Source organism: Dama dama, chromosome 28 (assembly GCF_033118175.1).
Source record: "Dama dama isolate Ldn47 chromosome 28, ASM3311817v1, whole genome shotgun sequence".
Classification (NCBI taxonomy): Eukaryota; Metazoa; Chordata; class Mammalia; order Artiodactyla; family Cervidae; genus Dama; species Dama dama.
The window spans coordinates 39,733,620-39,753,926 of NC_083708.1; the positions used below are offsets into that span (position 1 = coordinate 39,733,620).

At 42.0% G+C, this 20,307-nt stretch overlaps 1 protein-coding gene across 1 annotated transcript in view; it reads right to left on the minus strand.

Annotated features, from left to right (window-relative positions):
• LOC133048186 (coiled-coil domain-containing protein 162-like) overlaps window positions 1–20,307 on the minus strand; it is a 68,900-nt gene that overhangs the window by 19,739 nt on the left and 28,854 nt on the right. Inside the window, 4 exon segments of the mRNA XM_061131807.1 lie at window positions 2,817–2,926; window positions 14,360–14,480; window positions 15,636–15,774; window positions 16,696–16,925. Coding sequence (XP_060987790.1) covers window positions 2,817–2,926; window positions 14,360–14,480; window positions 15,636–15,774; window positions 16,696–16,925 — 600 coding nt within the window.

The following is a 20,307-nucleotide window of genomic DNA, read 5'->3' on the forward strand; positions in this document are numbered from 1 at the left end:
AAAGTCTGGTGTTCTAGAATTTGGAAAAGGAAGCAAAAATCACGAGATACTAACATGGGTTCAAGAATAGTCAGATCAGATTAATCTTTTCCCTGAGGAAATACAGCAGATGCAGTGTATCTGGGTTTCAGCATGACATCTGAGAAGGTTTCTCATGATGTCCTTTTGGACAAATGGAGAACATGAACTGAGTGACAGGACAAACAAATGAGCTTCCGGTCAGTGCAAGACTGTGCCCAAAGCGACTGTTCAGTGTGGAGGGGACCCAGGGTGGGTAGCACTGCATTGGGACCCATCTGTCATACATTGTTATTAAAAGCTTGAATGAGGATACTGAGGGTAAGCTGATGTGAACCCGGGAGGGTGACAGAGTATGCTAGATGATAGATCCAGATTTTTAAAAATTTCGAGAGGTTCAAAGAGTGAACCAGGCTGAAAAAGAACAAGACTAATTATGTGGCAGCAGCAGGATGCCTGAAGGCCTTGTGTGGGCTTCAGGTGGCTATTAGCCTAATGAGTCAGCTATGACAAAATCCAACACACTCATGGGCGCTATCAAAGCACAGCGCCCAAGACCAGGGCACTCTAGGCTGGTCAGACAACCATGAAATTAGAGGAGCCTGACCAGGAGGGTGGGGCGCTCCTATAGAGGGACTGTAGGATAGGAGGCTGGTGTAGTCTGAAGGAAGGAAGGCGGGGCTTGGATTTTCCTTGCACACTACTGTGGTCTGCTCTGCACAGGGGCACCCAGGCCAGGTGACCATGATGCCTCCTTCATTTCCATGTCTGTGTCCCTGGTATAGGCTGCCCTGTCCAGAGGAAGGGGTAACAATTTGTTACCCACCACCCAGAGAAACACCTGTTTGGGTGTGTCCTCCTGGAGCCCATCCCACTTGTAATTTTACAGAAGATTCACACGTGCTAGCAATGGCACCGACTGAGCTTCTCTGACTGACTTGCCCTCAGATATTTAAAGGCTTGTTGTGACGGGTTAGAACCATGATTTGTGGTGTCCCAAGGACAAGAACTAGGATCCATGGTGGAGAGTGGGGAGGCCAAACTCAGCTCAGTAAGAGCTGCCAGAAACAGGAGCTGCCAGGAATGGACGGCGTAGGGGGTGGGGGTGGCGGGGCACTGAAAGAGACACTCCCTGTCACTACAGAAGAGTCTTGAGGCCCACGAGGCACACATTTTGGAGAGACCTAACATCCTGGACAACCGTCAGCTGATACCAGCCTCATCAGTGCACCCTGAGTTTCAGCTGTGCATGATGTTATTAACACCCATATTTCTTTCCTAGAAGATCCTGTCTTCAATGTTGGGGTGACGTATGTAGATAAAGGACAAGCAGATCTTAAGCCACAAACTTTTTTTTTGCTTTTGTCATGGTAAAATATACATGAGATTTGCCATTTTAGCCATTTTTAGGTGTACAGTTCAGTGGCATTAAATATATTCACACCGTTGTGTGATCAATCTCTAGAACTCTTTCCATGTTGCAAAACTGAAACCCTATACGTTGACAAATACCATTCTACTTTCTATCTCTTTGAATCTGACTACATCAGATACCTCGCATAAATGGAATCACACAGCATTTATGTTTCTGTGATTGAGTTATTTCACTTAATAGAATGTTTCCCATAATGAAACATGTGTAAGAATTTCCTTCCCTTTAAGGAAAGTCATAAAATTTTTTGATTCAAACATTTTTCTGCACATGCCTCACCTTAATCACCTCTGTATCTCTGATTGAGAACCACTGACCTGCAGGGACCCAAGAGGAAACACTTTACCCCCTCATCAGAATACATAGTATTACACTGGGTATAACTGAAAGCTTAAAGCAAATACATGTAAATCACATGTGAATTCTGAGGAAGAGTGTACCTCTAACCAACCTTGTGAATTCTCTACAAGTAGGAACTGAAATGTGTATTATAAAATTATGGAGAATATTTGAAGAGCTTAGAAAAATGTAAATGTGGACAAAATGTTTCAAAAAACTGAGCACATTTTGCTAAGGCAGGCTTTAAAAATGATTGAATTTCAAAGGAAACTAGATTCATAGCTACTTACTGCACTTTGGCGTAATTTGTTAAAGATCCTAAAAACTGTTATGGCCAACTATCTACATATACATTCCTATCCTGCCCTTTCAGTAGATTCTTTTGATTTAGAAAGGTACTTTCTGTCAATAGTAAACAGTTAAAGACTCCAAGGACTATATGTATGACTGTTGTATGTGTTAACTATATATTATTGTTATATACATGTTATATAGAGTTGTTATGAATTCAAATACCGATAAATACATAAAAATTATTGATACTGGCTTCCTCTGGGAGAGGAAACTGGAGATGATGGAGTGGAGGACACATGAAAATGCTACCTTTTGGAGCTGTTGTTTTTTTCATATTGTTCATTTAAAAATGTTTTCTAGGCAGCATTTTCATAGGCTATTTTGTTTTTCCTCTTAAATTTTTTATACTAAAAAATCAACAACAGGAAATGTTGCTAAAGATAACTCATCCATAAATAAGCTCCAAGGTTATGTTAAAAATTGGCCAAATCTGAAATTAGCCAACATGCATATTATAATTACTCTCCCATCTTAGTTAAAAATCAGTCTTTTTCCAAAATTAAAATAGTAACATGTGATTTCTACTTTGAGTTCAGGCTCAGTTCTCATATCTTCACTTTAGGGGAGAAAGGGAAGCATTAGGAGATGTATTGAAGAGAAAGTCTTTCTCATTTGGGTTTGTTTTTAAAAAAAAGCAAATGACACTCTAGAATGACCAATTTTCACTTCATACCTCTAATCCACCATCCTGGTAGTTCTCCAATAATCTCTGTACAAAATTTTCAACTATTTGCGGCCTGATAATTGAAAAGTTTTCTTCCATGACTTGGTGTTTCCAAAGGTCTAGGGAAAGAAATACCAATAATAGTATTAGGAAACATTGAACAACTATTAATAGTTACAAGTTGGCAACTGTCCAAGACATAACACAAGGTGTCATTTCCAAATACACAAAAACTAACGGGTGAAGGAGGGGAGGTGGTGGTTGAGGATACAGGATCCTCCAGAACATGGGAATAAGGACGATCTCTAACAAGATTCCTAAGAAAAGATTTGGAAAACACCTCTGAAGCCCAGTGGGCAATATTTTGTTACCATAACTAAATATCCCAAATCAAATGTAATTATTGACCTTATATGACCTCTGTTTTCATAAAGTCCCTACACGTAACTGAACAATTATTTTGACCTAACACAACTATCCCGAAATAAATGAAGAGCTATTATATTTATCTATTTAAGCACATTTAAGTGTTACAAATTCAAGTAAGTTGAATACAGAGTTAATTTTAAAAGGTCAGGAAATTCAAAAGAAAGAAGAAAGAGTCACAGATTAGAAATGTAGAGAGCTGCAGAATATGAACTTTAGCTCCTGTACTGAAGCAGCAACAAGGCTGACACACATGTGATAAGTGAAAAAGTCAAAGTGAAAGTCGTTCAGTCGTGTCTGACTCTTTGTGACCCATGGACTATACGGTCCATGAAATTCTCCAGGCCAGGATACTGGAGTGGGTAGCCTCTCCCTTCTCCAGGGGAATCTTCCCAACCCAGGAATCGAACCCAGGTCTCCCGCATTGCAGGTGGATTTCTTACCAGCTGAGCCACAAAGTAAGGATGTGATAAGGCGTATACACACTTAATAAGAGTAGCATTGTTTAGGACATCAAAAACTTAGAAACAACACACAAACCATGGTCTATCCTTCCAATGGGAGAGTATGCAACTGTAGGAAAAGAGAAGAATTTCTCCATGTCCTGATGTGAAAAGAATATTCATAGATTGTTAAGTGGAAAATGCAAGGTGTAGAACAGTGGATATAAAATCCTATCTTTTATAAGAAAGATACAGTAAATACAATAAAGGGAGAGGCCATCCCCTCAAGCCTATTCAAGGTCATTGCTCCAGAAATTTGGCTTTCTCTGATATCATCATTTCTCCTGTTTCCCTGGATCCTTCACAATAGCACACATTATTTCTTCAACCTCATAAAAATCTTCCACTTGACCCTGTTTCCCATGTCAGCCTTTGCTTCATTCCTTTGCTCCTTTTTCAGCAAAACTCTCCAAAAGAGATGTCTACACTTATTGTCTGTGACTTCTTTCAAAATCCTTCTTAGACCCGCTCACCCAGCTGTTACCTTCACCATTCCACTGAAAGTGATTCTGTCATAAACAGCAGTGACCTCAACATGGCTAAAGCCAGTGCTTTCACTTGACTTTCAGTAACATTTCACACAATTTGCCACTTCCTCTTGCTTGAGAAATTTTCACCACCAAACGTTGGGGGACCACTCCGTCCTACTTTTCCTCTACCTCACTGTTCCTTGTGGGCTCCTTTTTCTGATTTTCCTTCTACCCCGCCACCCCAGCCCCATCCAGCTCTTAACATTAGAGTGTCCTAGGACTCAGCCCTTGGTTTGCCTTTATTTTTTTCTATCTATATTCACCCCCTTGACTATCTCATCTAGTATCATGGCTAAATACCATCTATATGCTGACAACTCTCAAATTTAGATCAAATGCCCACTTGGCATCTCTTCTTGCATGTCTGAAAGATATTTCAAACTTCACTTGTGCATAATTAAACTTCTGATCTTCCCTCCCTAACTTGCCATCTCAGCAGATGGCAATTCAGTTTTCCCAAATGCTCAGGTCAAAAATCTTGGAGTCACCATGGACTCTTCTCTTTTCTCCAAACTCTATACCCAATCCATCAATGACTACTTCAAAAATATGCCCAGAATCTTTACCGCTTAATACTTCCACTGCTCCTAACTTTGTTTGATTCACCATCTTCTCTTGCTTGGATTAATGCAATAGCCTCCAAACCAACCTCTCCCTTCTTCCACCTTTTCTTTCCAACATAGCAGCCAGAGAAATTCTATTCAAAAATGTCAGATCATGCCACTCAAAATCCGGGACAGGTTCCCCATCACATTCAGAGTAAACCCTGAAGTCCTCATGAGATCCTACATGATATTGCCCTTTCGTGTTTGCTCTCTGACACCTACTGCTCTCCTTCACTCTCTCCACTGCAGCTACACTTGGGTCTTTGCTGTTCCGTAAACATGACAGGTATGCTCTGCTTCAGGGCTTTGTATGGGTTGTCTTTCTGTCTGGAATGCTCTGCCTCCAGAAACCCTCATAGCTAACTCCTTCACCTGCTTCAATTTCGCTCAAAATGTCACTTTCTCAGTAAAGTCTACCCTGACCTCCCTATTTAAAATGACAATGTGTCCCTTCAAACCACCACACCACCATCCTCCTCACTCCACTATTTTCTTATTTCTTATGTGCCTTGATTACTTTCTGTCTATCCCCTACAAGATGATAAATTCCATGAGAATAAGGATTTTTTCTCCATGACAGTTAGGATGTACAACAGTCCTCCCTTATTCATGGTTTTGCTTTCTGCAGTTTTAGTTGCCTGTGGTCAACTGCAGTCTGCAAATACTAGATGGAAAATTGCAGAAATAAACAATTCATACATTTTAAATTGAGCACTGTTTTGAATATCACAATGAAATCTCGTGCCATCCAGCTATGTTCCACCCCACCTGGGATCCCCAACCACTAATATAGTCTTCTCCTGGCATCAAAGCATGGACATCACAACGGCTGTATGATCCAGGATCACCCAAAGCAGATGATCCCCCTTCTGACCTATCATCGAAGCTCAATGGAAGCCTGAAGAGTGCTAAATCACAATGCTGATGTCACTTTCTCTCGTCACATAGGCATTTCATCATCTCATACCATTACACAAAGAAGGGTAAGAACGGTACACTATTTTGGGAGACACTACATTCACATAACTTTTATTATAATATATTGTAATTTTTCAATTTTATTATTATTGTTAATTTCTTACTGTGCTAAACTTACAAATTAAACTTTATCACAGGTATGTATGTATAGAAAAAACATAGTATACTATATATATATACATATATATAGTAAAGACACTATATTTACTGTAGTACAAATATGTATATATATTGGAGCAGGCAATGGCAATCATGGGCTCAGATGATAAAGAATCCGCCTGCAATGTGGGAGACCTGTGTTCAATCCCTGGGTTGGGAAGATCCCCTGGAGGAGGGAATGGCAACCCACTCCAGTATTCTTGCCCGGAGAATTCCATGGACAGAGGAACCTGGCAGGCTACAGTCCATGGGGTCGCAAAGAGTTGGATACGACTGAGTGACTTTCACTTCACTTTATTGTTAATTTCTTACTGTGCTGAACTTATAAATTGAACTTTATCATAGGTATGTATGTATAGAAAAAACATACACTATGTTTACTATAGTATACAATGTATTGAAGCAGGCAATGGCAACCCACTCCTGTATTCTTGCCTGGAGAATCCTATGGACAGAGGAGCCTGGTGGGCTCCATGAGGTCACAGAGTCGGGCATGACTGAACCAACTGAGTGTATATACGTGTGTGTGTGTGTGTGTGTGCGTGTGTGTGTGTAGGGTTTGGTACTATCCCCAGTTTCAGGCATCCTCTAGAGGTGTTCAAACATGCTCTCCACAGAAAAGGGGGGACTACTGTATGCCCAAAACAGTGCTTAGAATATATAGCCTAGAAAATAGCAGGTGCTTAGGAAATAGGTATTGAATAAAAGGATGAATTAGTACATGTATAAAAAGCACTGAAAGGATACATTAAAAACTGAAAAAGATGATTATATAGGGGTGGCAATGAACCTTCTAAATATATGTTTTGTGTCATTTTGAGTTTTGAACCAGGTGAATGCATTATCTGTTAAAAAAAATAAAATCAAGTTAAATATATGACAGTGCTGCAACAATGAAGTATGTCAACACTCTAACTTCCATGAGGGAGAGCAAAAGTACCTGTGTGTGGTAATTATGCTGGGTAGGGCCTATTTCCTTCTGCATGGTGCCAGGAGAGTCTTTTTTTTAAAAAAAATATTAAGGTATAATTGACCTACAACATTGTGTTAGTTCCACATTCAAGTAGTGATTCAATATTTCTATAGATCACAAAATGATCACCACCATAAGTCTAGCTACTGTCTGTCACCATACACACTTATTACAATATTATGAACTATCTTCCCTAAGCTGTATATTTCATCCCTGTGACTCATTTATTTTGCAACTCGAAGCTTGTACCTCTTAACCTCCCTCACCTATTCTCTCCTCTTCCCACTCCAGGGGAGTCTTGAAACTAAGAGAGACCTATGGCGTCAGAGGTAGGAGCCCAGCACCGTTCCTCCGCTCCCTTTTCTGTTGGGGGTGGGACTGGCCCTCAGCAAGTGCACCCAGAGGGCCTCTCCCTGCCTCCGGCTGTTTCTAATTTTAGATGGGGTTTCCTATTCATACTTCCATTTTTCTGACAGGAGACTCAGTACATACAAGAGAAAGCATCCAGCAAAATCCTCCCAGAAATGTGATATGACAGAGCAGGAGCCTCTGGTATTTATATTTACTGTTATTTACTGGGGGTCCCGGTTTTCAAAATGGCATTCCACATTTCTTCTACAATTGACTACTTTCCATCATAAACAAATAAATCTGATTTTGTTTTTTTCTTTAGGATAATGAAAGTAAATAGACTTATCGCCACTCTCCTAATATAGTTGAAGTAGGAAATCCAAAAGAATTAATGTTCTGAGTACTAGTTCATGCTTCTAAGAAGTTTAAGACTTTCACAAATCTAAACGTTGATAGGACAGACCTCATGTACACTTCAGAAATTCTCAGATAAGGAAGCGTATATAGGGTTCTTCTTCTAGGGTACTCTCCTGGCAGGTTACTGGCTCACAGATAAGCCTGGCGAGGGGCTACACACTTCTAGTTTGGAGACCTTCCCCTGACAAATGCCTACAAAGCTGGTTTGGGGTTTAGCTTTGGGCTTAGCTGAGGGGGAAATATTCTATTTACTAAAGGGTTGGGTTTCATCTGGTCCCATCACTTCATGGGAAATAGATTGGGAAACAGTGGAAACAGTGTCAGACTTTATTTTTTTGGCCTCCAAAATCACTGCAGATGGTGATTGCAGCCATGAAATTAAAAGACACTCCTTGGAAGGAAAGTTATGACCAATCTAGATAGTATATTAAAAAGCAGAGATATTACTTTGCCAACAAAGGTCCATCTAGTCAAGGCTATGGTTTTTCCAGTGGTCATGTATGAATGTGAGAGTTGGACTATAAAGAAAGCTGAGTGCCAAAGAGTTGATGCTTTTGAACTGTGGTGTTGGAGAAGACTTTTGAGAGTCCCTTGGACTGCAAGGAGATCCAACCAGTTCATCCTAAAGGAGATCAGTCCTGGGTGTTCACTGGAAGGACTGATGCTGAAGCTGAAACTCCAGTACTTTGGCCACCTCATGCGAAGAGTTGACTCATTGGAAAAGACCCTGATGCTGGGAGGGATTGGGGGCGGGAGGAGAAGGGGACCACAGAGGATGAGATGGCTGGATGGCATCACCGACTTGATGGACATGAGTTTGAGTAGACTCCGGGAGTTGGTGATGGACATGGAGGCCTGGTGTGCTGCGATTCATGGGGTTGCAAAGAGTCGGACATGACTGAGCGACTGAACTGAACTGAACTGAACTGGGAAATCTTCACAGCATGCTTCTTCCTGAGTTCAAATCAGACATGCATCTGCATCTGTGTGCAGGAGTCAGGGGAAGTCAGGGTGAGTAGAATTCATCCAAGAGAAGCACTTCCTGGCCAGGTGGTGTTCGTGGTCTCCACATGTGTTTTATTTTTGGTGTGTGTGTGTGTGTGGCCATGGCTTCTCTAAGAAGAAATGTGGAGGTGGGAGGGAGATAGCATACTGGGGGTTCAATTAGGGCTTTTTCTTCCCTTTTACTCTGTTCCCAGGTCATTTGACTGAAGGAAACTTCGACTTCCTGGTGGCCAAACCACTTCCCCTCTCTTCTCTGAACACCCCACCTGCCCCACCCCCCATACAGTCCCCTTCCTCTAGGAAGGGCACCTTGATTTGGCAGCACTTCACTTCTCTAACCCCTGGAGAAGGAAATGGCAACCCACTCCAGTATTCTTGCCTGGGGAATCCCATACACAGAGGAGCCTGATGGGCTACAGTCCATGGGGTCGCAAAGAGTCGGACATGAGTAAGGACACAGCACAGCACTTCTCTAACATAACCACAAACTCACTGTGCCTGAGCAGCCCCTGTGTCCTCAGCCAAGGCAGAACTGAAGGCAAGGCACACAACTGCCAATAATCACGGTTATTTTCTTGACCAGCAGGGTCGTGGTGGTGGGGAGTGGGTAGGTTGAAAGCCTTATTGCTTCAAGCATATGTATGGATTCTGTACTGCTTTGCTTCTCAAAATGCTGCCCAGAACACTAGTTCTTTGAGTTGATGAAAGATAGTCCCAAGGTTCTGTGGTCATATAAATTCAAAGAACATTTCATGCTGTCTCTGGAGATTCACAATAGACAGTAGGACAGTAAAGGCTCTGAGAAGGTCTGGAGTAAGGGAACCTTTCTAACATTATTTACTCTCAGTTTCCCAAACACTTTAAAAAAGCTAATAAAACCTTTACCTTCTTCCCTAACCCCTGCAAGTAGAAATCCTCCTGTCCAAGGCAATCAAGAGTAAGAGTTGGTTGGTCAATCATAAAAAGTCTGTTAAACCAGAGAATGCTTTAAAAATGACATGTACTATCTAAAAAATTTTAAATTAAAAATTCACAAATATACAAACATTTGTCAATCTTCTAACATGGACTCTAGGCTTTTTCTTTGTATGCACCCACTCACTGGAATTCTGTACCATAAATCATAATACAAGGTGTGTGGTCTACAATTTTGTGTGTGTGTGTGTTTTGGTTGCTTTTTATGGAGATAAATCTTAAAGGCCATAAAACAACCCAAATGCCTCATTCTTTGTTTTTTTAAAGAAGTTTTAGGTTGACAGAATAACTGGACACTTCAGCACCCTCACTCAAAACACACAGCCTCCCTGACTATCAACATCCCACACCAGCGGGTACAGTTGCTACAACTGATGAACCTACATTGATATATCATTGTCATCCAAAGTCCACAGTGTACATTATGATTCACTCCTGTGAAACTATGGATTTGACAGATGTATAATAGCATGTTATCCACTATTATAGTGTCATACAGAATAGTTTCATGGCCCTAAAAATCCTCTGTGTTCTGTTTACTCCTTCTTCTCTCCTCTCTCAACTGCTATCAATCACTGAACTTTTTCCTGGCTCCATGATTTTGTCTCTTCTTGAATGTCACATAGTTGGAATCACACAATATGTAGTCTTTTCAAGTTGACTTCTTTCACTTAATAATATGCATTTAAGTTTCCTTCATGTCTTTTCATGATTTGATAACTTTTTTCTTTTTACTGTTCAGTAGTATTCCATTGACTGGATGTACCACAATTTATTTCAATTTAGTTTTTATAGAACAGACCTTTCTTTTTGTACTATTTCATTAGTTTACATAATAATTAAATTACTCAAACACAATGACAAGTAAAACTGGCACAAACAGGTTTGGAGCAAACAATGATCAGTGATGCTAGGTAAACATATGCAACCCAAAGGCTGTAATTAGTGAGCACCTTGCTGGCTTGTATTACCAAGAAAATAGAAAGATTCAGGTAATCCATGAGTCTGTGGTTGGGAGAACTAATGCATTAACACGTTGAGGAGTTAGTATTCTAGGGCACGCTGCTGGGGAAATGCTGACTCAACCCATGTTCTCCCAGATGTTTTGATTGTGCTTCTTTCAAGAAAAGCATTTTTGTTGACTCGCCTTTAACATATGTCTGTTTATGTATTCATAACTACCTCCAGTACTATCACTGGCTAATATTGCAAAACATGCTGCACATAGGGTGAGATTCACCAACAGTGAGAGTGAATCTCAATCCACATTCCCAATAGTTTCTTTGACTTAAAAAAATTTTTGTCTGACTCCTTAGATGTGATTAGTTTATCTTTTTAAACCTCATAACATGACTGAAGATAAGCATGAATTAGGATTAAAACTGTCAACTCTATTATTTCTTATTATTCTCTTGTGGACTGCCTCCCTATGGTCACGTTAGGATACCTTACTAAAGAGTGTAACATGGATTTCTTATGTACGGACTTAATCTATTTAGAAATTCTAGTATTTTCTTCCCCCATCCCTGGGCTATATGTCTCTACTCTGGAGACTGCTGGTCTTATAACTGCTCAGAGAAATTGAGAAAGCCAATTAAAAGTTACTTCAATGCCAAAATGTTGAAGATGGGGAATGCAGAGCCTCTTTGAATCAGTGGAGCCTATCTCTCTGTTAAGCAAGGCCTGAGGCTGAGCGAGGATGTCTGGGGCTGCTTTTGATTGCTCTCAGGGGGAACACAAACTACCAAGAACTAGGTGTGGCTGTGACATTTTCAGATGCTCTCAGACAAACTGGAAGCTCATTCAGAAGCTTATAAAAAGATTAAGCTCCAGGACAAGGTGGAGAGGAGGGGAGTAAACAGGAGAAATATTCAAGCCTGTGATGTCCCCTGTTCTCAATACTCTCCATTTCCAGCTCCCTCTGGAGAAACCCCTAGCCCCAAGCTAGCCTTGACCACAAAGCATGACCACTGTATGAAGAAGCAGGACCTGTTGGAAGCCCCGATTCACTATGGCTGCTTCCTACTGCTGAGATGAGCAATAGGCGAGTGAGATTTCCAAGGTTTTACTATCTTCTTCCTCTGTGAGACCCAGCCCACAGTGGTCTCAGGAAGACAAAGTTGAAGAATACAAAAGCACCCCTGGTACACAGTGGGGACTCCATCACTTGTACTGGGGGACAAGTACAAGTCCGCAGCAGAGGAGGAGACCCAGGCCTCCGCACCAAAGCATGCTGAACAGACCCCAAACAAAACCAGCAATAACAAAACACTCTCACTACTGCTGTTTATTTTAAAAATCTTATGAGTACAGAATCTGAACAAAACTTCAGAATTGGCCAGTATATTCTAGCCAGAGTAAGGTTTGGTAATATCAACCTTACCACCATTAAAAATAACTCAACCCCTCCCCTTTGCCTGACTCCCACCAGCTCCTTACTGCAGGCCCGTGACAAGCACAGCTGATGAGCACCCTGCACAAGGCAACACACAGCAGAGCCGCAAAGCAAAGACACTTCCTCCCCCGGGCCCCCACCTGGCCATCTCATAAGAACCACGGCCCTAAATCACGCAGATGGTTGCACCTGCTGTATGCTTGTGGATTTTCTCCAAGGACTCAGAAGGAAGCCACCTAGATGCAGCAAACACAGCATAAACACCAGAGGCTTTGTGTCTTGTTAAATGCTCTGTAACTGGAGCTTAATCACACTCGGCTCTCTGGTGACATTCAGAGATACTCAGTTGGCGGGGCTTCCCCTCTTGCCACACAGCCTTTTCCCAAAGTCCTGCTTGCAGAATTCAGTTACTCGAAGCACTGATAAAACCACAGGGTCTTAGTGAGGACAGAGGTTATTAATTAACATTACAATGTCTGTGGACCTTGTCTTAAAAGGAAACCCTAATTAATTTTGTCAGTCAGACAATTCTCCTTAGCTCAAAGATCCAGGATTTTCCTACAGAATTAGTAGCAGTTAGGAACAAACACTGTAGTTCAGAGAAGACCAGCCACACAATCTATGGTGCCCCATGAAAAATACAAATTCAGACTTGTTCAAAACACAGGGAAAAGGTACCATTAAAGGTACTAAAATATAAAATATTTTTCTTTCTTCTGTGGTCTCTCTTTTGACCTGTCAGGGTGTTTTTGTTTTAATGTTGAACTCCCAGGCTTGGGGATGCTGGCAGGGCAAGTGAAACCTTCATAGCCATCAGGGCCCCTACCCTGTGATGGGGGGCATGAATACACATGGTCTACCAGCTACTGGACTGAGGCTTCATGCCCTAGCCAGGGTCAAAGAAGTTGAGCCAGGTGTCTCCTCTTCCCACTGGCCCATTGCTCCTATCCACCATGGATGGGCAACCCCACGGGTACTGAATCCTCTGCCCTGGGATAGTCTAGGTACACAGGGATGGGCAGCAAGCTCACTTTCACTACGTCACCCATCAAACATACCCCAGTGTTGTCAGTCTGGAGTCCCTGAGATGCTGCCAGGTACACATGGCCCACACATGCTCTCACCACGCTCAGGCCCCCACTGGTGTGGGGAGCGGCAACAACTGAATGGGGATGGTGAAGGGGAGGTTAGTGATGCCTGGGGTGGCAGAGAGCAGAGGATTGGGCAGAGAGAACTCCTCCTGGCAAGGTGGGGAGGCAGCAGGAGGTGGGACTGTGAGCCCAGGCACCAAGGCTTTGGTGTTTACTCCATTGGTTCACTGGACACCACTGACAGAATACAAATTCTAGGTTAAAATAAACAGTGTCAAGATGGCACCAGTAGAGCGTTAAACCCCATGTGGCCCTGTGGGAGTCCTGTGAGAGTGCATGGGTCACTTGCCCACGAAGTCCTCCTGACTTTGGACCTCAGATGAAAGGAAACAACTTTGATTGCCTTCCCACCCCAAGTTCGTGTATTTCTAAGATAGATATTTATATACATACATACATACATATATATATATATATATATATATATATATATATAAAAGAAAAAGCTTCATGTATTTCCTCCATTTCAACTTTATTCTTTATTTCAGTTAGGAGTTAATCAGAAGAGACTGAAGTTTACAGATGTTCTCTATTTAAAAGCCCTCTAAGTGAAGAATACATATTCTTCAAAACATGAAAAGTACTCCTTTCTGAGCACAGGTAACTATATTCAAAAGTTAGTAACAAATTACAATGGAAAACAATCTGATAAAGAATATATATAACTGAATCACCAGATACTGATACAACATTGTAAATCAACTATACTTCAATAAAAATTTTTAAAAAGTACTTATTTGAACTCCCCTGGTGGCCCAGTGGTGAAGAATCCACCTGCCAGTGCGGGAGACACGGGTTTGATCCCTCGTCCAAGAGGACCCCACATACTGTGGAGCAACTGAGCCTGTGAACCACAGCCACTGAGCTCTCACTCTGGAGCCCACAAGCCGAAGCCACGAGAGCGCCTGCAGCAGTGAAGACCCAGGGAAGCCAAAAATAATATAAATAAATAACGTTTAGATACTATTTTCTGGGCATTGCAGTGCTTTCATTTTTCCATGAATATGGATAGATACATGGAATGTTTTTATCATTAGGAAAAATAATTAAAATGTTATTTTCTAAAGTAATAAACATACTTTACCTGTAGGCAGAGTATGCTGCTCCTCGGACTTTTCTGATACAACCAGTGTTATCTCTTTGTTAACTTTCCTTAATACCTCCTGGATCATATGAATTTCAAGATTTTCCAGAAGTTTCTGAAGCTAGAGTAAGTAAGTTTGAGAGTGACTCTTCACTATTAGCTTATACTCCAGGCTCCTAAATTCTTACATAAGGGCCTTGGGCTGGGCCCTGTCCTTTAGCTACTCTCTACTGAGGAAGAAGAAAGGATTCTTTTTTTTTTGAGGTTCCCAAGTAGGGTAGCGGCATCTTTTTGGAGACAAATATCTCTTCTTTCTGGCTCATATCTCAATTGATAAAATACAACCCTTTTTATTCAGGTTCTGCTAAATTGCAAAGTGCTCAGTGTCTGACGTGACCTCTTATGTTTTGCAGTCTCTAAGTATGGCCAGGAATTTCATGACCTGTTTTATAAAAAGCAAGAGGGTCTGAAACTCAATTTAGATACCAAGTATGATTTCACAAGAAGATATTAATCCATACACGACCAAGAGAAAACTCTGATCTAATACCCATGAGCCCTTACTCTACCCTTTATGCTTGCAAAGCCCATGTTTCTCCCTGGTGCTAGAGAGGAAGCAGAGTTCAAAAGGGTAAGCAATGGTCATGGGACTGGCGTGTATGTGGAGAAGGGGCGGTTCTGAGTTCTCCTGGATGCTTAGCGGACATGCATCTCTGTACTTACACCCATGTAACTAGAGCCTTTGTTCCCTGTTACAATAAGCACAGCCAGGGACAGCCTGTGTCCCAGGACCAAAGGGAACAAACTCTTGGAAAAACAACCCCTCCACACACCATCAACACACACCAAATAGACTAGAACATAAATTGTGTTGTCTTATTCTCAGAAAAACAATCGTGGAACCTATTTTAAACATTCTATTTCTGTGAGCGTGTGTTGGGGTGAGAGGATACTTTTGTCTTGAACTTTATGTTTAAGATGCTAGTGGTTATGTTTTCTGTTGTCTTTTTTGTGGTGGCACACTTTAATTTGAGGAAAATAAGAATATGAAAATCTTGAATTACAGAACTAAGACATTAAGGTTAGCTATTTGCTTAATCAAATCCCCACATACCTTTAAACACTTAAGCAGCCTTAGAGTCTGTTCAACAATTTACAAACCCTCAATTTACACTTAACTTCTAGAAGAAAAACACCACTTGGGAATGGCCATAGTTTTACATGCTAATGCCATAAAGCAGATTTTCAAGCCAAGTTCAAAATAGCTTCTACATACCTGTTGAGTTTTTATTTCGATTTCTGAAGCTCCTTTGGGGGGAAGAATACACTGACTAGTTATTAAAATTTCTTCAAATTCATCTTCTTTCCCCATCCGCCTAGCTATAGCTTTCATGCTGGGGTAGAGAATATCAGTTCTATTAAAGAAGAGCAATAGAAATTAGCAAACAAACATTTTTTTTCTCTTTTAGATTTTCTGACAATTCTTTTCATTCATGTTGTGTTTCCTGTCATCATGCATAAACCTCCCAACTTGTCATAGACACTCACATCAACATCTAAATTCACCATAGTTGCCACTCCCTTAGTCAATATTAAATACCAAGGCCTTTTCTCATTGGCACATTTAATTTCTTTGTTCTTCAAAATATTGACATGTCTTCTCATTCTCTATTTACCAGGAAAGCTGACTATCATAACTCATAAGATAGACAATTTGGATTAGGCCACCAAATTGGGCCTTAGGGTCCTCAGTGAGGTACAGTGTGGCAGGTGGGTGCTTAGTGAATGCTTGTTCAGTAACAGACACGTGGCAGAAGCCACCTGTCTTTCCTGCCAGCTAAGGCATCCCAGCCAGCTCTTGAAGCTGAAAAAACAACATGGACCACAGACTGAACACCTCATGCTGCACCATACTGTATCCCAGCTGTGATGCTGAAGCTCTCAGAGACTCGTTAGACCTAAGTCCAACGTGGCAGAGTGGGCAGCAGGTCACAGCAGCAGCACTCCCTACTCAATACTCACTGGGATCCTACAAGTTAAAACGCTTAGTCAGTACTGAAGGGACACTTCAGGAGCACCCGTTTCCAGGGCCAGAACTCTGGGTAAGAGACATTCAGTGTTGCTCAGTGGAATCCAGTGCTATGCCTGCAGCCTACAGAACTCAGCTTTTCCTGGAAAGCACTGTTGGTAGAGACACACTGCCTAGTTTCCTTGGCGATCAGTGGGGCTAGGCATACCAGATTCAAGGACCAAATGTCACCCTCAGAGCAAGGGCAGTAATATGCCAGACCCAGGTTCCACTCCTCCACATGAATTTCCCCCCGAGCCACACTCACCCATAGAGCTCCGAGAACTGTTTGTGGAGACAGGGAGAGTTGATGTCCTGGACCTGGAGCTTGAGTCGGCCCCAGTGCTCCTTTAGCACTTCCAGTTGCTTCCACAGCACCAGAAATGATCTCAGCAGAGCAAGGGACCTCATGGCATCACACAGGCCCCCCAGCAGCTTGGAGGCCTTTGGGCTGCTTTGGAACGGACTTCTGAGTCCTGGCACTCTGGACAAATCTGGCTGAAAGCATTACAGAAATTCTTCCTCATTCATCATAGACCACTACAAGATCACCTTCTACATGCAGCTCATGCACAGGGAAGACTTGGGAGAATGACTCTTCATCCCAGGAGGAATGGTTTACAGGCCGATAGCACATGTGGAGCTTAGGGAGGATAAGCATCCTTCCTGAACACAGGTGGTATTCAGAAAGGAGAGAAATGTCTCCATTTCAAATTTCTGCTTGAGTCATGAACCACTGACTTTTAAAACTGTTTTACTTGGGTGCTAACATTTTTATCTGCCTTCGAAAAATTGAGCCTTTAATGTTTAGTCTCTGCGTTTTGAAAAGCACTCTTCAACACACTCAAGATTTAACAACCCGTCATGGTAGAGCTATATTATAATCTTAAATTGAAGATTTTATCCATTTTATGGGTAAGGAAATGGAAACTTAGGTTTATCTTATCTCCTATTCCTCCTCCCGTCCTCTAAAATTTAGGCAGAGAATATGTCACTTGATTTGAATTTATGATTCAATAGGCAATTTTACCGGAGAAGGCAATGGCACGCCACTCTAGCACTCTTGCCTGGAAAATCCCATGGACGGAGGAGCCTGGTAGGCTACAGTCCATGGGGTCGCGAAGAGTCAGACATGACTGAGCGACTTCACTTTCACTTTTCACTTTCATGCACTGGAGAAGGAAATGGCAGCCCACTCCAGTATTCTTGCCTGGAGAATCCCAGGGACGGGAGCCTGGTGGGCTGCCGTCTATGGGGTCACACAGAGTTGGACACAACTGACGTGACTTCGCAGCAGCAAGCAATTTTACTTTAAAATCATGATTTGTTCATTCATTCATTGGTGTTTCCTTAAACAAGGGTTGGTTGAGGGGCTGCTGTGAGCCTTGGAGGATGTGGAGGAAACAAGGTTTTCAGGTCCCTGATCTCCTTTACACCAGCGATACGAAGGCCAGGGCTACCCAGAGAATGACAGACAGAATGGGGACCTGTATCTCACCCGTGGCCTGAAGACAGTATCTCAGTTATAAGGAAAGGAGCTTTCCTTTGCAGACTCGGACCAGAGGACATTCAGGTAACAGCACCTTGGACGCTCAAGTTTCCTGGCCATGAATAGGAAGAACCACCATCGGGGTGTAACTGGACCCTAGATCAGTGCTATTAACATAAGGGGTTGGGTGGAGTGGAGGTGGGGCTGCCAGAAAGAGAGTTGGTCAGAAGAAGAACTGACAGGCAAGTCCCAGGGGAGAGTGAACTCCTGCCAATATCTGGTAAGCCCTCCACCTAGTAGTCTACCTCCTCAACAATCAGCTGATTCATGCACTTCTGGATTTATTTTATCCTCAGAAACTTATAGCAAATGAAATCTTACTCAGTGACCCAAGATATCCAACAGACCAAAGCCAAGCACTGTGACAGGAGGGGGCAGCCTACAGGCCACAGAGCTGGACCCCTCCACTCAAAAAGCCCCAAGCTCCTGCCACCATTTTAAAAGCCCTGAGCTGGGACTTCCTTGGTGGTCCAGGGTGAAGAAACTGGCCTGCAGTACAGGGAACGCTGGTTCTATCCCTGGTCAGGGAACTAAGATACCATGTGCTGTGGAGCAACAAAACCTGCGTGCCACAACTGGAATCCGTGCGCTGCAACGAAAGGTCCCACATGACACGGCAAAGATCACATGAACCCAATGCAGCCAAATAGATAAATATTTAAAAAATAAAATAAAGGCTCTGAGCTAATCCATCCCCTTTACTTGGGAGTCTTAGAGATGGAAGTCTAAAAGGTCACAGAACTGGTGACACAGCTGGGACAGGAAGCCTAGAGTCCTAGGTCATAGGCAGTATAAATTTCAGTGCTGCCCATTGTCTATGAACATTGAAATGCTATTAAATAGAACCAATCATAAAATAAAACTAATTAACAATAATTTTAAAGCAAACTTACCTCCTACTAAGAGAAGTCACCTCTTCCTAAGCTTTGCAGAATGGGTGAAGGAACAGGAGAAGGATAAAGAACAAGGCAGAGGAGACTAGGAGGTCAGGGAAAGATGATAATCCATCAGAAACAGGGCTAAAAGAGGGAAAATAGAAGGACCAGAGAGCCTAGCACACTTCTTGCTCTTGGTATTACTTGCTCTATATCCAGTTTTGTAAATGCTCCTTCTAGGAGAAGCACTGAATCCTGTTATGGAATTCAGATGGCATATCTAAACACTTTTCCTTTTCCACTAATTGGCCTGATATATACCTGTGACTCGGTTTTAGCCAGTGAGAAACAAGAAAAGTCTACTGGAAGTTGTCTGGAAAAGATTTCCCTCCTTGACAAAAAGACAAAGCCCCTTAAGGGGAAAGCTTTTTCATTCCTATCTTCATCTTACAAGGATGAGGGAGACATTCTGCTGACACACCCAGGATGGCACAGGTGCCTCCACCAATGTGAACTGCCTCCTTCTAGACTTGCTTTGAAAGATTAGTAGACTTTTTAGTTTAAGTCATGACTAGTTACTTACAGCAGGTGCACCCTTACTGGCACAGAGGGGCATTGGCCCAAAGGTGGAAGATCAGATAAAGCTTCTAAAAGAGTGTTTGGAAGCTGAAATCTGAACGATAAATAGGAGTTAATCAGATGAAGAAGTAGAGAGTGGGAAGAGAGGGAAGTTTTCCACCAGGGAGGCTGGTGTGCATGAAGGTACTGAGGAGAAAGCATGGTGCATTTGACAAAACGAAAGAAGGTGAATATGAGGGAATTCCAGGGCCAGACTGTTAGGCTGGAACCTGGGTTTCTTTTCTCTCTTGGCAAGTGACTTTAGGCATATCATTTAACCTTTGTGAGTTGGTATTCCTATCTATATAATGAGAATAATGATAGTACCTACCTCATGGGATTCTTGTGAGAATTAAAGAAATTAATAAAGCACTCCGAATAGATCTCAATCATAGACATTATTAATTAATAATGCTCTATTAATAGTGTTCAGGGCCAACTTATTGACTAGACACCAAATGCTTAGGGCCCACAAAATGTTTTAATTTCTTTTAAAATCAGAAAAAAGAATGCTTAGGTTGAATAAAATGCTACAATTTATGATATTAATATATTTTTCTTTATATTAACACAATTATAAGCTATAACGCTTCATGTTTTTTTAATGGAGAAATGAACCCTCAAAGGCAAAAGTGGTAGTCATGTAAGTCAAAATGCAGCCCTGGCAGTGGTAGAAGTGGGCCAGAACCCAATAAATAACATATTTAGGATTAGGAGAGGTAGGGGCGTTGACCGAGAAGTCTGAGAAGGCCTGGCCCATGACCTCAGAGGAAGACTGGAGACAGCTGTGCTTTAGAAGCTAAGGGCAGACAGCCTTCAAGAAGGACACACTGTTTCA